We start from the raw sequence: 17,496 nt of genomic DNA, 5'->3' as shown, positions 1-17,496 counted from the left end.
TTGGCACAAGTGGTTGGCTACAACACAATGGTGGTACAATTCCAGCCACCATAGTGCCATCAAAAGGTCTCCTTTTGAAGCCCTTTACGGTTACAAACCACCCCTACTCCCAGCAGTAGGAGAGTCATCATCGGTAGCAGCAAAGGCAGCAAGCTCTACAAGTGATCAAAACTGAGTTGGCAAATTCAAAGAACAAAATGAAGCAATTTGAGGATAAAAAGAGGAGTTATAGGGAGTTTCAAGAGGGGGAGAGGGTATATTTAAAGCTACATCCGAGGCATTTAAGATCCCTATTTAAAGGCCCTGTTTCGAAGTTGTAGCCAAAATACTATGGTCCATTTCTCATAACTGCAAGGGTGGGAAGGGCAGCTTACAAACAACTACTCCCGGAGAATTCCAATATTCACCCGGTGTTTCATGTTTCTCTTCTTAAGAAGTCGGTAGCTCAACAGCAAGTAAGTTCCATGCTACCTAATTCTCTACAGGATGGAGACCAGCCTAAAGAACCCATGGCTATTTTGGATAAAAGAGTGATATACAAGCATGGAGCTCCCATTACTCAAGTGCTAGTACAATGGTCAGACCTACATTCAGACAATAATACTTAGGAATATCTTCTAGATTTACTTAATCAGTTTCTGCGAGTGCCAAGCCTTCTCAGCATTTCTTGAGGACAAGGAAATTTTGATGTGTGTGTGTGTGTGGGGGGGGGGGGGGGGGGTTATTTGTCATGTATTAACTTGTAAGGGGAGTCTAGAGATAGTAAAGGGGTGAAAATAGTATAAATTGAAAGCTAGCTATAAGACTTGTACTTAGTTTTTGCATTGGCAGCTAGTACATTCCCATGCACATGTAGGCGACTACAGCACATGGGAGGTTAAGAATCCAGCTATATATAATGCTGAATTCTCTTCCTCTCTCTCTTTCTCATTTATCTCCCTTATTTCTGCATTCTCTCTCTCCCTCTCGATTTCTTTCATCATCTCGATCTTGCTGTTTGATTGAGAACCATTGTCAGCATTTGAGAAGCTGGCAATATTGAGTTATAGGTTGGCAATAAATGTAAGCTTTTCTTCTCAATTCATAACATGGTATCAGAGCCATAAAGGAGTCCGATTTCAGAAGAAACCAACATCTCAATCCGAGACCTTAAGCCTAGCTATCTTGTGACTCGAGAAGTTCAAGTGCAGTTCATCTGGGAGCTAGGTCTACCTCAACCAAAACAAGTGGTGCCTCTAAATCACCAGTTACAACAACTGTTTGTGGGGAGAATAAAAGCAATCCGTTAAATGGAGAATTACAGAATATCCAGGCAGCCTCTAGGTTGAATGGGAAGAACTATTTGAAGTGGTCTCAATTGGTTAGGACTTTTTTGAAAGGGAGAGGCAAATTGAGCCATCCACGCAATACTGGGCCTAAGCAAGGAGAGCCTACTTTCGAAGCTTGGGATGAAGAGGATTTTATGGTAATGTCTTGACTATGGAATTCTATGCTTCCTGAGATAAGTGATATTGCTATGTTTCTAGGTATAACTAAAGAAATTTGGGATGCAATCAAGCAAACTTATTCCAAAGTTCGAGATGCAACCCAAATTTATGAGATCAAGACAAAGATCTCAGCAACCAAGCAAGGAAACCGAGCGATCACTAAGTATTCCAATCTCCTGCAAACTCTATGGCAGGAAATGGATCACTACCAGTGTATCAAAATGAAATGTAGTGAGGACGTTGCCCTACTTAAAAGGTTCGTTGAAAAAGAAAGGATTTATGAATTCCTTGTTGGCCTAAATATTGATTTTGATGCAGTAAGAGTCCAGATACTAGGAAAAGAGGATTTACCATCTCTAAATGAGACTATAGCCATTGTCTAAGCTGAGGAAGGAAGGAGAGGTGTCATGCTTGAGACTCATACAGTGGAAAACTCAACACTAATTACAAGAAAGATCCAGCATTTCAGTGTAGAACAACAAGGAGGTGAGACTAACAAACCTATAGATGTGTCACAGTTAAACAAAGATCTCCTATGGTGCACCTATTGTAAGAAGCTTAGACACACTATAGATAAGTGCTGGAAGTTATATGGGAAACCACAAGCTGAAGGTAAAGCACCAGGCAAGCAGAAGAGGCAAGAGCATGCCTATGTGGCTAACACACAATAGGTGCGTGAAATGAAGCATTTAGAACTAGTGATTGCTGAGTTCAACAAGGAACAAATCTCTAAATTGAAGCAACTAATTGGATCCCTAGAGAAATCTACTAGTTCATGTACCTGTACCCTAATCTCTACAAGTATTTCCTCCTTTTCTTATGCACTAAATGCCACAAATACTACTCTCTCAAATGCCTGGATTATTAACTCAAGTGCCACTAATCATATGACTTGTTCTTTTCATAAATTTGTGTCCTATAGTCTCTGTCCTGGCAACCGAAAAATTACCATTGCTAATGGTACAACTACCACAGTAGCAGGTCAAGGAGATGTTTGGATCAATGAACATCTTACCTTAAAAAATCATGTACCTAAACTTTTCACTAACCTTGTTTCAATCCAAAAACTTATTTTAGATTCTAATTGTAGAGTGGTTTTTCATCCCTCATATTGTGAAATTTAGGAACAGGACACGAGAAAGATGATTAGGCATGCTAAAGAGAAGAAAGGTCTCTATTTTCTTAAGGAACAAAGTAGTGGACAGGAACCTAGGCTAGCCAAAATATCTCCTATGACATGTCTGACAAAATCCTCTCAATCTAGCAAAGAGAAGATTTGGTTACAGCATTTTCATTTTGGTCATCCATCTTTTAATGTTCTGAAAATTATATATCCTTTATTGTTCAAAGGATTAAGTGAATTAGACTTCCAATGTGACACATGTGAATTTGCAAAACATAGGACCTCATTTCCAATGAATGTTAAGAGAAGTCCTTCTCCATTTACACTTATTCACAGTGACATCTGGGGTCCATCTCCTATTCCTAGTATCACTGGGGCTCAATGGTTTGTGTCATTTATTGATGATTATACTAAAACCACTTTGATCTATCTTTTAAAGAACAAATCAGATGTCAGTTCGATAGTCCTTATTTTCTATAATCTGATCAAAACTCAGTTCAATGTTGCTATCAAAAGAGTTAGATCAAACAATGCTAAGGACTACTTTAATCAATTTCTTACTTCCTACTTCCAAGAAAAAGGCATAGTTCACGAGTCCTCATGTTAACACCCCACAACAAAATGGGGTGGCCGAGAGAAAGAATGGGCATCTTCTAAACATCACTAGAACCCTCTTATTCCAAGGGAATGTTCCAAAACAATATCGGGGGAGGTTGTCTTGATTGCTACTCATCTTATAAATTGACTGCCATCAAGAAACCTAAGTTCTAAAAGTCCTATTCAACTGCTGTCTCAATTCTTTCCACAAGCTTCAATCTCTAGTGGTCTCATACCTAGAGTATTTAAATGTGTTGCATTTGTTCATCAACACTCTCAACAAAGAGGAAAACTGGATCCTAGGGCTCTTAGATGTATTTTTGTGGGGTATTCATCTACTCAAAAAGGGTATAAGTGTTTTTATCCTCCAACCAAGAAATTTTTTGTATTATTGGATGTCACATTTGCTAAACAAACTAAGTATTTTGTTCAGAGGGAGATCTTAGTAAGTGAGGGAGTGGATAGAAATTTTTTTTTCCCTGGGTTCCCTTCTTTATTGCCTACTTGTATACAACCTATTGTTTCATCCCTACAATCAACATCTTATTCTCAATCCAAGCCTCAAGAACAAACAAAAATGTTAATTCAAGAGGTTGAACCTCATCCACTTCAAGTTTACTCAAGAAGGAAGAAACCTACTACTCATTTAGCACCTATTCAAGTATCTAAATCAGCTCCTAAACCTGGCGTTGAGCAAGCTGAGGTAACTACTTCTACTACCATCTACCCTAATGAAGTTGAACATGTTTCTTCTTATTTGCCTAATTCAGCTGATATTGACCTACCTATTGCCACTTGCAAAGGAACCAAAACGTGTACACAACACCCCATGCACTTATTCATGTCCTATAAACACTTGTCTCCCAGTCACAAAACCTTTTTCACCAACCTTAGCTCAATTCCCATTCCAAAAACAGTATCTAAGGCATTAAGCAATGAGAATTGGAGAGAAACCATGAGAGTAGAGATGCAGGCACTTGAAAAGAACAAGACATGGGATCTAGTGGCATTTCCTAAAGGAAAGAAACCAATGAGGTGTACATGGATGTTCACTGTTAAGTACAACTCAGATGGATCATTAGAAAGGTACAAGGCATGGTTGGTTGCTAAGAGTTATATTCAAACATATGGTGTGGATTACCTTAAAACTTTTGCTCCTATTGCAAAAACGAATACCATAAGGATATTACTATCCCTAGCTGCCAATCTTAGTTGGAAATTACAACAATTTGATGTCAAAAATGCCTTTCTACATGAAGATCTAGATGAAGAAATTTATATGGAGGTTCCACTAGGAGTGAGTCAGACAAAGGAAAAAGATGTGGTGTGTAAGTTAAACAAATCCCTATATGGGTTGAAGCAATCTCCAAGAGCTTGGTCTAGAAAATTTACCAAAGCCATGCTCAAATTGGGATACAAACAAAGCCAAGGAGATCGTACATTATTTATAAAGAATTCAGCTGCTGGAAAAATCACTGTTTTGTGGGTTTATGTAGATGATATCATAATGACAGGAGATGATTTGAAGGGAATGGAAAGCCTTAAGCAGTGTTTAGTAAAGGAATTCGAAATTAAGGAGTTGGGTAGGCTGAAGTACTTCTTGGGTATTGAAGTAGCTCACTCTCAGCAGGGTATTTTTATATCACAATAGAAATATATCCTAGATCTATAAACAGAGACTGGTATGCTAGGATATAGGCCAGCTGAGACTCCTATTAAGCCTAACCATAAGCTAGGTAACAGTCCAGAAGATGCAGCAACATATAAAGGTCTCTACTAAAAATTAGTTGGGAGACTCATTCATCTAGCACATACACGGCCGGACATAGCTTATGCTGTAGGAGTGGTTAGCTAATTTATGCACAATTCAAAGGAAATTCACCTAAAAGATGTACACAGAATTCTGCATTATCCAAAGGAAATTCACCTAAAAAATCAACTATTAATATCGCACATAATCCTGTGCAACATTATCGTACTAAACATGTGGAAGTTGACAGATACTTTACAAAAGAAAAGCTGGAAAGTGGTATAATTTGTACTCCATTTATGCCTACAAGAAGTCAGCTGGCAAATCTACTTACCAGAGGCCTTTCTAGAACAAGCTTTCAAAGGCTAACAAGCAAGCTGGGAATGAATGACATCCATTCTCCAGCTTGAGGGGGAGTGTCGAGAAATAAGGAGCATGTTTACAGCTTTATTAGATTTATGATTTGCTGTTTTTTCGTACAGTTATTTGGTGTTTTTTTTCTGTTGCATTATCTATTAGTGGGCTGAAGTTATGGCCCTCAAGTTGTGTTTTGTGTTCGCATTGGTAGTTGGGCAGTGGATCCTTAATTTAAGGAAGTGGGGAGTGCTTCTCCTAAACTGTATATATAATGAGTTATAGGTTGGAAATAAATGTAAGCTTTTCTTGCCCATTCATAACATATTTCATGTCATGCTTAAGAGTTTCCCATAATATTTTTCTTTGCTCTCTCTCCTTTTATTACAAACTTCTTCCAGTTCATCCACTTGTCTAACAGGTGCACATATCAATCTTTTGCTATGCACAAATAATTGTAATCAATTTTCAGCATCTTATCTTCGATAGAGTCATCCTATGTCTTCGCATCTCCACTTAACAATCCAATCTAATTAACATTGTCTATAATGTCTCCAATATTTGGAAAATTTGATATAAGATATCTAAATTGATCAATTGTTCTAAAACACATGCAGACATACATATTAATGTAGTTACGGATCACTATGTCTAAGATTAGGATAGTCTTAGCATGCCAAGGAAAAAAATAAATAAATGAATTAAACACACAAAGCTAATGCAAAATTCCTGAAAATTTACCATCCATATCTTTGAACATGGAAAATGTATAACAACAGTTATTCTTGTTCGGAAACAGTTGTCTTCATAACACATAAATATCATAGCCCCAAGGGCCAATCTGTAATTAGAGAAGTATAGCAAGGTAAATGGGGAGAGTGGTGTAACTATAATTAGCTCCATTTAGCACATGGCCACTTGGAAGCTCTCCAAAAGTAGTTAGAGTAAGTCTCTAATTGTAACCAGCTCCTATAAATAAGAAACTTCTAACGAGGATGGGGATATGTGAAGATTATTCCACAAGTCCTTTCCCTCCAATTTTCAATCTCTATTATCTCTCTATCTCTCTCTCTCTCTGATTCTTATCTCTCTTCTTCCCGCCTATTCTATTCTTCCTCAATTCTGGAAGAATTTCCCGGTCATATCCCTTGATCTAACAATAAACACACTATAAACACATGAATAACATCTATTAATCATACTTGCACACCAATGCATCCAGAGCACCAAGCTAGCATCAAGATGTGAGGAAAATAAAGAAGGAACTACAACAAAAATGTAGGAGGGCAATACTAAATTTTGAAAGCTACCATCCATATTTTTTGAACATTTAAAACAAAAACAACAACAATAATCCCAGGCCTTAATCCCACTAGGCCAATCACATGAATTTTAGACCTCCATGCATCTCTATCAGTGTCCATTTCCCTTGTTAAGCCATTATATCCTATGTGATGTGTAAGAGCTTCCTACCAAGCTTTCTTTAGTCTTCTTCTCCCTCTTTTGCTACAAATTTCCTTTATTTCTTCCACTCACCTCACAAGAGCTTCTATCAGTCTTCTTTTCACGTGTGCAAACTATCTTAACTGTTATTCCCACATCTTATCTTCAATAAGCACCCCTCCAACCTCATTATGTATAATCTCGTTTCTTTTTTCTTCTATTTTTTTTTTCTTATATGGGCACACATCAAAATTAACATTCTTATCTCAAATACACTCATATTCTACACAATTGACACTTAATTGTCCAACATTCTGAGCCATAATATAAAGATGGTCTTATAGCCTTAGTGTATAAAATAATATAAAATGAAAAATAACTTATTAACTTACAACGTCATATTATGTTATAATCCCATTATGTGAGATCATCTACATGAATTCTAACACACCTATCATTTCTTTCTATGGCATTCTCTTCTGTAAAGCCTTTATAACTCATCATACATCAGAGTATCCCACCAAGTTTTTCTTGATCTTTCTCAACATCTTTTTGCTAAATACTTGCTCCATTACTCATTCTCTTCACAAGAGCCTTTATTGGTGTTCTTCTCACATGACTAAACCATTTGAATCAAGTCTTATGCATATTATTATTAATATGAACTACTACAATTTTATTATAAATAACCTCATTTTTAATGTTGTCTTTCCTTGTATGGCCATGAGTCCATCTTAACATCCTCACCCTTGTTAGGTACATATTTTGCACGTGGTGTTTTACTTGCTTAACATTATGTGCTATACAACAAAGTTGGTCTTATAGTTTTTTTATAAAAAAATTCTTGGAACTTTAACAAAATCTGACTATCACACAAATTTCCAGATGCACTTTTCCATTTTAACCATCCTCCCTTAATTCTATAGGAAACGCCCTCATTAATCTCTTTATCTTTTTGGATGATTGATCCAAAACATCTTAATCTGTTTTGGGCATGACTCTAATATTGGGAACTTTGTTGAGATAATTGGATATAGTGTTGGAGACGACGGATTTCAGGCACAGGATAGAACAAGAAGGTATAAGATCTCTATTTCATCGCACAAGTATCAAGCATGTCACTGCAAGTCAGAAGGTGATGGACTAGAGTGTTGCTCCAAGGGAGTAATTATGTCCAAGGAAATTGGTCAGGATATAACCTTAGTTGAAGAAGCATAGCACCAGAGGTCACGTGTGGATATGACATTGCTCTGGTGCTACTTCAGAAACCTGACATGTGGGATTAAGGCAATGCAGATATTGATCACATGGCAATAATGTGGCTTTTTAAGTAGAAAAGCTGCATGTATCTAAAAACGTAAGAGGCTATACAAAACAAATTGGATACAAGCATAATGAAAAGCAATTGGAAACATCAGGGGCTGTTTAGTTGTGGAAAACTGCCCCAGTTTTTAGAAAATTACTCCACAGAAAACAAAAAATTGGAAAACTTGTTCAAATACAAAAATTTCTCAAATGGAAAATGGAGACTTGCAAATTTACTAAAATGAGTTTTCTAAGTTTCCCTTACTAATTTGGAGATTTGGAAAAAGCAATTTTCCAAAAATTTTCCATAAATCATCTTCATTTTATTCTCTAGCACTCTACTTTTCTAAATTGGAAATTACTTTCTGTGTTTCTAACACTTGAACATGTTCTCCAAGTTTTCTACAGAATATGAGAACTAAAGATTTTATAGAAAATTGGAGATAGAAAACTAAAAACCATCTTCCACAACTAAACAGCCCCTCAAGATCTGAAGTTGAGATTACCTGAAGTCTGAAACAAAGACACAATAATAGGGGACCAATTGTATTTATAAAAATAAAAAAAGGTTAGTTATTTGGATACCAATTAACTATATCTTGAACTATTAGGGAGAGTGGCCAACAGTGATATTATCCTCTCACGTGCTTAGTTTTTAGATGTTAGAACCTAATAGTGATTATACAATCAACTGATAATAGTGATAAGGTGTTGTGATGAAAAAAGAAAGAATAACCTATATACAGTCAACTGATAATAGTGATAAGCTGTTGTGATGAAAAAAGAAAGAATAAACTTACTTGGTAATGGTCCCATCAACATCTGAGATGACTACACGAGTATCCCATCTCCACAAAAAGATTCTAGCATCAACCTATCAACCATATAATTCAAGTGAGGAAATAGAAATCAGTCTAGAAAGAGAAATTTACAATTTTTTATAATCTATTGACCAGTAACCTGCTGTTCCCCCAACATCGAAGTTGAGAATGTGAAGGTTACTGTATTCATCCCTTCCTTCAGATTCAAAGATGCCAGTTGTTCTGGAGTTGGGGTAATTTCCCTCAGTTTCTTCTTTTTCTTCACTGTGGATGTAAGAACATCCTTTTCCCCATCCATGCGAGTAGAGTTCTCCAACTTATCTTCAGGATCAGAACTTCTGGAAGAATTTCTAGCTAGCTGAGTGGTTTTCATGCTTCTTGATCTTTTGAAAGAAAAAGGCCAATGTCTCCAGCTTCCATTAGTAGCGTCAATAGCTTTGGATGGATCACCTACAAAAGTTTTCTCATCCCAGTCAACAGGCATCATGCCAACTGGTTTAAATATACATTCCCTTTGAAATAATTTCATCCCTAAACAATAGTTCTATCCTCATTACATGTGATGTAACAGACACCAATTCTGACTACCAGACTAAGCTTCTTTGTTATAGCAGGATCAAGAGAGCAAATTGATCCAAAAGAAAATATTCAGCATGGAATATATGCAGAAAGGGTAGGGCATCTTTGCTGTAATAAATTTAACTGCGTATACAAAAGTTTGGACACATAAAGAAATGAAAATTTTTCTTCACTTCCAGGCATTCATGCGTACATCAGACTTAAGCAAGGAAATGGAGATGTTCCAGTAATGGAGACATTTCCATAAATTTTATGACTTGGAAGCAAATTCTTTCTCCAAATCCAGAAACCAACTTATACTTAAAAGCTAAAAGACATGAGGACTCTTTCCTGATACATATAAGACAGACTACAATAATTCCATCTCAATTTAGTTTTCATTATATAAAATTCGATCCATAAATGGAATAAAAGAAATTATGTTGCTCACCAACTGCAAGATTAGCAGATGCATTTTTTAGCTCCTCCAGATTTTGAGGATCCTCAACTGTTGATTGTGCCAGGAATGCATGCTCTTTTTTGTCAGCCTCTGAATCTACACAGCTTGAAATGTCTTCATCGAGGGGAAACCAGTTTGGTGATTTGGGATTTGAATCTAGAGAAAGGCCTAAAGAATGGTCATCTACAACCAAATGATTGATGTCAGATTGTATAATAGGTAACGATTCAGCCATCCGCCCTCTGTCCTCTTTATTCCTTTTGGGAACATCAATACAGCTTGAAACCATCTTTGATCCTTGTCCAGAAAATTCAACATCACTAGGTACATTCTCTTGTACAAACTTGTATGGAGATGAATATGACTCATCGCTTGGGTCAACTGACTTGAGCAATGCTTCACTGCTTTCGGGAGTAATGCAGGGGTGGTTCTCTTTCTCTGTGTGAATTAGAGAAACTGACTCTGTGAGCTTAACCCCCCCGTGCTCTAAATCATCAAGATCACCAAAAAGAAGTTGTTCTTCGTCTGGACCTTCTGAAGGAGAAACAGTAACTGTCTCTCTTGGGACAATATTACCCTCAAATTCCAGTGAATGGTAAACTGGCTCTGAAGAAAGTTCATGCTTGTTCATTAGGTATATATCCTTTGTATTTTCTCCATCTTCAACTTCATTTATGGAATTGTTCAAACCAGAAATTGTACGGATGCTGCAAGACTCGACCTCCTTTATGGAACCATTTCTTGAGTCAAAAGTCACCATTTCAGCATATGTTTCAGTCACAATACCATTTGGATAAGGCTTTGAAGAAGATTCTTCACCACCAAGAATATGTGCCTCAGTAAAGAAGCTGTCACTGTTATTGTCTGCTAAATGGTCTGGAAAATCCAAATGTTCTTTTGCTACTAATAAACTAGTTTCTTGTACAGAGTTGACCTTATATATTTGCTCAGCTGCCTCTTGAGCTGTTTCTGAATGTACACACACTTCTGCAACCCCCTCATAAGAAACATATAAAGTTTCATCTGCTTTTCCAGCCGAATCATCCAATTGCGCACCTGAGCTCTCCAAAGTTTCATTACGAACAAAAGCAATCACTCCATCTTCACCACTTTCATCCACAGAGACACAACTCTCTGGTAAAATGGTGCTCTTATCTTTAAAATCCTGTTCTTCGTCAGGCTTCTTGCTGAGACCTGGATTGAGCTCCACAGAATCTGGACCGGTGATCTCAGAGATGGAAACAGTATCATTCTCATCATAATTTGCATTCGCCAAACCTAACCCATCAGTCTCACTGACTGTTTCAGAATTGAAATGCAGACCACTTTCACCTGAAGTGGATGTTCCATTAGTATGGTTAGTGTTTAAATATGACATTTCTACACCAAAATCCTTATTAAAACTCCCCAGTTTCCGAAAACCGAGCCTAGAACTAGTGCCAATGTCATCGTCATGAAGACTAATTTCTTCATGCAACACAGACCGGCTAAATCTATTCACTGACTTACTGTGCAAAGGAAAGTCCCTCTCACTCCACGGATCATCAATCGGCAAAGCTTTATCTGCTTCACCCCCTGAGGTATTTGTAGGAGACGACTGGAACACATTATCTTTTTGGTGTTTCTTCCATTCAAGATTGGTAGACCACTTCACCTCTAAAAGGTCAGCTGCAATCTGGGCACGCTCCAATGAATCTGCTCGAACAACACCAGTACCATCATCTTCCTCCCCTGTGGTATTACTTTTCATTGACTTCTTTCCAAAGACAAAACCCAGTATACGGGACCTGCGGGAATTTGTCCTTGTCAGAATCTTCCCATTGCCAACATCAAGCTGAGTAACTAAATTAGACCGACCAGCATCAAAGTTACAACTTTTGGACTTCATTGTCGCTCTATCAGAGGACTGCCCATCTGTGTCCTCACCAGAAGATGAAGGATAAAATACAGAATCCGCTTCTTCACCATCTACCTCTCTGAGAAAGTAAGCTTCACCCTTATGATCCAAATACATGTGGAAATCTGCTTGGATTCCATTAACATTTATGGTGACCACCTTCTCTTTCGCCTTCAAAACCCCTTGAAATTTCCCAAATCGGACATACCAAGGTGATGATTTGAAGCTCCCATCTTGCTGTTCCACCACGATGATATCGACAGCACCGCCAAACGGATGAAAGGGCCCAGAGACGGTGTAAACCCCTCGGGTGATGTAGCTGCCAAGCCTCCCCACAGCGTACATCCTCCCAAGATATCAAATTTCCCCAGCTACCCAGGCCACAAAATCACAAATCAACATCCCTATCGATCGCCCATCAGAATTGCAAACCTGCTAATCACTTCATAAATTATCTGCGGCCAACACCCAGATAGATCAAATCCGAATTCCAAGAACAAGAAGATCACGCAACTCAATTGGAAAGATCATAATTCAAGAAGCCAATTTTATTGCCCGCCGTACAACCAAGAATTGACAGGCGTGTGTTAGAGAGAGAGAGAGAGAGAGAGAGAGAGTCCCTATTATTGACAAATCATAATCCAACTGAAGAAGCCACGGACAAGTAATTCAAAGAAAAGATAGAAAAGACGTAGCCCTTATCAGGACAACCAATCCCAGCACAATAGAAGAAGTAAAAATCTAGAGGCAACCCACAATAGGAAAACTGAAATGCGACGAAGCGCCAGAGGAAAGGGCCGAATAATGGTTCGGTTTGAAAAGCATATTCCCTTTTAGATGATTCGAATGTGCCAAACATGCAATTACATGGGACGTTTCAAGGAAAAAGACTCCGTGGTCGTCCGTATTATAGATACAGAAAACAAATTGTCCAGTATGGATTAAAGAATCGCCAAATGTAATGTAAAAATGGTTTGATTCAAGACTCAAGGGAACTGACCTGCAGAGAGAGAGTAACGGCCAACAGTTCTCTCGGGCCAGAGAGAGAGAGAGAGAGAGAGAATGGAAAACTGGCTGGGGGTAGAAAGAAAGAAATAGAGATCTGGTGTTTGTTTCCTTGGAAAATTCGAAGGAATGAAGCTGCATTTGTGGGTCGTGACACCTCATATGTGTTGAGTGGACCATAAAAGTCAAGGTAGTAGCAATGGTCTACTTATCTGGTTTTCTCAACCAAAATTTAATTTTTTTTATATATTTTTTCTTTATTATGAGTTATTTTTATTTATGAATTACTATAATAAATCCTTTTGAGTAAAAAATTAAACTCAGATGACCAATGACACAGTATAATCTTTCATTTGACTCAAAAAGTCAATTGTAGTGTTATTATATTTATAATAATAATTATATCGCTTTTCATTTAAAATTTATCATATTTTTCATTAAATCTAGCATTAGATCACTAATACTAACAATTTAGTTGTTTGAAAAACAGTCAATCAATTATTCAAATTATTCAACTGATTTTGTCACAAAAATTCTAATGACTAACTGTACCAAGAAGGATTAAGACCCTATTATAAAAAAAATCAAAATATAAAAGGACAAAGAAACCCAATCAAGGTAGAAGGCAAACATTATTGTAGTAGTACACTCTATCAGGATAAAGATACGTACTATGTGCTTGCCATTACAAGTACAATCCAAATGGGATAAGATCTTGAAGACTTGTCAAATTACCCTTCAACTTGGAATTATTAAAATCTAGATGATATATAAATCCAAACGTACTATAAAGAATTAAAAGATTGATACTCTAAACCTCCTTAATGCCAAGTATTTAAATCTCTACAATCCAAGTCAAGATAACCAAAAGCTATCCAGCAATTAGAAATCAACTCAATTATAGACTTGTGGAAATCAACTAATCCTCTACAACATGAGTGAGGTTGACTATCCTTGTCACTTTCCTTATCCCTAAGGTATAAAAGGACGTCGAATGGGTGAGCCAAATATATGAAATTGATTACGGTTATTCTAGGGCGTATTTTTTTTTTCTTTTTTTATCTTCATAAGCAATTTTAGTCCGTCTCAACAATGCACATGGTTAAAGTCTTGCTCAAATCATATAAATTTAAGTGGAAATGGCAAAAAATAACCACTATTTAAATGTAAAATTCGTTTTTACCCCCTTTATAAAAAAAAAAACATTTATGTACTTTCAAACAAACTAATTACATGAAATAGCCACTTTGTCAGATTTGACCATTATTTATTTAAAAAATTAAAAAAAATAAAAAATAAACACAATAAAAGTAAAATACTAAAATACCCCTCAACCCCCCCCCCCCCCATTACCCATTTCACCCACCCACTTCATCTCCCTCACAAAGCAACCGCCTGCCGCCGCCGCTGTAACAGCCACTTGACCCGCCAACATCGATCTCATTTTGGCTAAAAAGGTAAGAAAATGTTCATTTTAATAGTTAGATGCTGGAAATGGTCGCCGACGAAGCTTCGTCGCCTGCAACCATGGAGATCGACCGGGCTTCATCGCGAACGAAGCCCCACGGTCGGGCTTCGTTCGCGACGAAGCCCACTAGGTAGAAGCCCGACGGGCTTCGTCTGCAACGAAGCCCCCTCCCTTCTGATCGAGCTTCGTCTGGAAACGAAGCTCGATCGAGCTTCGCTTCCAGACAAAGCTCGATCGAGCTTCCTTGGGTCTTCAATCGAAGCCCGATCGGGCGCTTCCTCTCCTTGCAAACGAAGCCCGATAGGGCTTCATTTGCCGTTTGCAATCGAAGCCCGATCGGGCTTCGTCTGTAATCGAAGCCCGATACGGCTTTGTTACAGGAAGCCCGATCAGGCTTCGATTGCAAACGGCAAACGAAGCCCGATAGGGCTTCGTTTGCAGGGAGAGGAAGCGCCTGATCGGGCTTCGATTGCAGACGAAGCTCGATCAGGCGCGACTAAGCCCCACACCCAATTGGGCTCCCCCGACTGTTGGGCTATGACACAGCCCGATTATCGCTGCCCAACAAAGCCCAATCAAGTTTGGGTTGCGATGATAGGGTTGGGACAATTGGGCTTCTTCTTCTTTTACTTGTGCTTTTACATGTGCTAAGACAATTGTTGTTTTTGCATTTTTTTTCTTACAGATGGCTGAACAACAAACTACAAAATTTACTTATGTTCATGCTCACCGAATATTACCCCCCGGAATACGAGTTACTACTCATTGTGGGATCAAACACCTTGAGGCGATGCGTCGTACTCTAGACCGATACAAGTTATTGGATAGATTCCTACAGGGCCCATTAGGACATTTCTTGAAGATGCCTTTGTCCCTCCATTTGACTGCACCACAGTTGATATATCATGTTCTACTTAGGAATGTGACATTTTCGAGTGCCCGCCACGATGAGATGTGGTTCGAGATTGGCTGCACACCATACAGGTACGGGAGGCAGGAGTTCATACTTATTAATGGACTCCGATTTGGGGCTATTGATAGGGAAAGCCTTGAACCGAAACCTATTGAGTCGGAGAGTTTACGTGCTCGACTATTTCCACAACATAAGAAGGGGGTGACTGGAGACGACCTTGAATTACTTATTAGTACCAAAGAGGACATGGTTTCAAAGGATGCCCTGAAACTGATTTACATTGCTGTGGTCGACATGTTTTTGTTGGGCCAGGATGAGCGTGGGCATGTGGATGATTTCTTGTGGACTATGGCCGATGATTTACAAGCATTTGAGATGTTCCCTTGGGGTACATATGTCTACAGTAAGAGTCAACATTACATCCGGTTGGCCACGAAAGAAAGAAAATTGACTGGTGAAGGTGGGAAGAAAATCAACCTTTATGGTTTTGTATGGGCGTTTCAGGTACTCTCTCCTTATTATAGATGATTTGTTGTACTCACTCCTTATTGTATATGATTTGTCTATAGTAACTAAATGTTTGTTTTGTTTTTTAATTTTTATTTTCATTTGTTTTTTTTTTTGCTCTCTACAGTGGTGGTTGATCGAAACATTCCCATGGATTCAGAATAAATGGGCCGTCAGACTGTCCGACGCAGACATTCCAAGATGCAGAAAATGACTATCCAAAAAAAGGCCACAGATAAAAAATTACGATGACTGTTTTAGGAAAGAAGTAAGTGTGCAACTTTCCTCTAAATTTAGTTTATTTTTAAATCATATCTATCTAAATAATACAATTTTGAAGGCACGAGGATCGAGTCCGACTCTTGAACCCACTAATGATGAGAGGGAAATGAATTTTTGGAGATCTTTTAACCCTCAACACTCGGTTGGGGTCGACGTCTATAAATTTGGGGGTGGAGGGGGTGAAAATGAGGAAGAGAATGACAGGGATGAGGACAAGGGCGGGGATGAGGATGAGGCAGGTGTAACGCCCCGCTCCCACTTACGGGAGTTACTCGTGAACAATTACCCGAACTGTTCACCTGCCCGGTCTGAGATGAAGGGCAGACTATGTTTCAAGAAGAAACGCCCTAGGTGGGAACTAGGCTTCGTCTGGCCCTTCGCTTACCCAGGATCCATAAAACACCCTAGGGCCTCGCGAGTTTCTTATGAATGAAGAAATAACCCGCTACACCGCCCAAGGGCTTCAAGATGCTTCTTAACACCAGGCTAGACTAAGGGAAAAACTCATACTCAGAAAAATCCTCCAATTTTTCCAACACTTCATCGCTCGGGGACTCCTTCGGGGATTTTATAATTTCTTCTATAGCCCAAAATCTCCCAAAATTGGGCCCTATTATTTCCCCTTTTATTCCCCTAATTTTTGAAATTTTTTCCCTTTTTTTTTTTTTCGCGCACGGGCCCCAAGGCCGGCTGGGCCCTCCCTGGGCCCGACCGCGCGCGCCTGGGGCGGCCGCGGCCCACGGCCACGCGGGCTGGCCCAGCAGCGGCCGCACGGGCCGGCCGGGCGGCCGTGCGCCTGCCGCGTGCGCGGCCGCGCGGGGCCCCACGCGCGCCCCCGCGCGCGCTCGCGCCCCCTGCTGCCTGCTGACCTGCTGCCCCCCAATTTTTTCCAGCAACTCCCTTATTTTGAAGTTCCAACTTTCCAACACCCCAAAAATGCCCAAATTCTCCAGAATTTCCTTTCCATATATACACATCAAAATGTACTCTTTGGGCTTAAAGAAATCCTTACACAAGGCATATACAAATTAAGCAAAAATTTCAACATTTAGAAAAAAAATATTCAAATGTCTTCATGCTCAAGCCTCCTTCTCTTGCCAAACATTTCCATAGCATGCTTCAATACCTACAAGAGGTCAAATAAACCTCATGAGCTCCAAGAGCTCAATAAGGGTGCAATGACATAAAGTATGGAAATTAACAATATAGATGCCAATGCCATATGCAAGTGCCTAGGGTTTCAATGCCTCAACCCTCAAGGTTAAAGGCTTCAACATTCCCATCCCAACACACAATTTCATGGCCATGAGTCTCATACACACAAGCATATGCAAAGCAAGCACAAAATGTTAAAATGCATACAAAAGTCATGCTAGCCACCATCCACTTGGGGCTTTCCCCTTACCTCAATACTCCATGGATCTTCAAGTTTCCAACAACTTCAAGCCTCCAAAATCACTTTCTTTAATTTCCTCAAACTCCTTACATGAAAAACAAGCCTAGGATTATAAAGAGATCCTTTAAAA

At 38.9% G+C, this 17,496-nt stretch overlaps 2 protein-coding genes across 3 annotated transcripts in view; one reads left to right on the top strand and one right to left on the bottom strand.

The window, feature by feature from the left end:
• The window catches only part of LOC127807510 (phosphatidate phosphatase PAH2-like), a 64,912-nt gene extending 52,007 nt beyond the window's left edge, over positions 1–12,905 (bottom strand). The window contains exons 1-4 of one of the 2 annotated variants that reach the window (XM_052345409.1): positions 11,408–12,905; positions 9,890–11,230; positions 9,020–9,330; positions 8,860–8,933 (exon numbers count right to left, since the gene is read on the bottom strand). In XM_052345409.1, the coding sequence (XP_052201369.1) occupies positions 8,860–8,933; positions 9,020–9,330; positions 9,890–11,230; positions 11,408–12,140 (2,459 nt within the window). In that variant the 5' untranslated portion in view covers positions 12,141–12,905. Of the gene's footprint in view, positions 1–8,859; positions 8,934–9,019; positions 9,331–9,889 lie in introns of both variants that reach the window. The other variant, XM_052345408.1, reaches the window with a different exon arrangement.
• A 2,048-nt stretch (positions 12,906–14,953) lies between these two features.
• On the top strand, positions 14,954–15,902 carry LOC127808568 (uncharacterized). The gene is made up of 2 exons (XM_052347137.1): positions 14,954–15,685; positions 15,816–15,902. Exons 1-2 carry the CDS (start codon positions 14,954–14,956, stop codon positions 15,900–15,902), a joined length of 819 nt encoding a protein of 272 aa, XP_052203097.1.
• The last annotated feature ends 1,594 nt before the right edge of the window (positions 15,903–17,496 follow it).

This window comes from Diospyros lotus, chromosome 8, assembly GCF_014633365.1.
Source record: "Diospyros lotus cultivar Yz01 chromosome 8, ASM1463336v1, whole genome shotgun sequence".
Taxonomy (NCBI): Eukaryota; Viridiplantae; Streptophyta; class Magnoliopsida; order Ericales; family Ebenaceae; genus Diospyros; species Diospyros lotus.
This window is presented reverse-complemented; position numbering and strand designations above follow the sequence as displayed.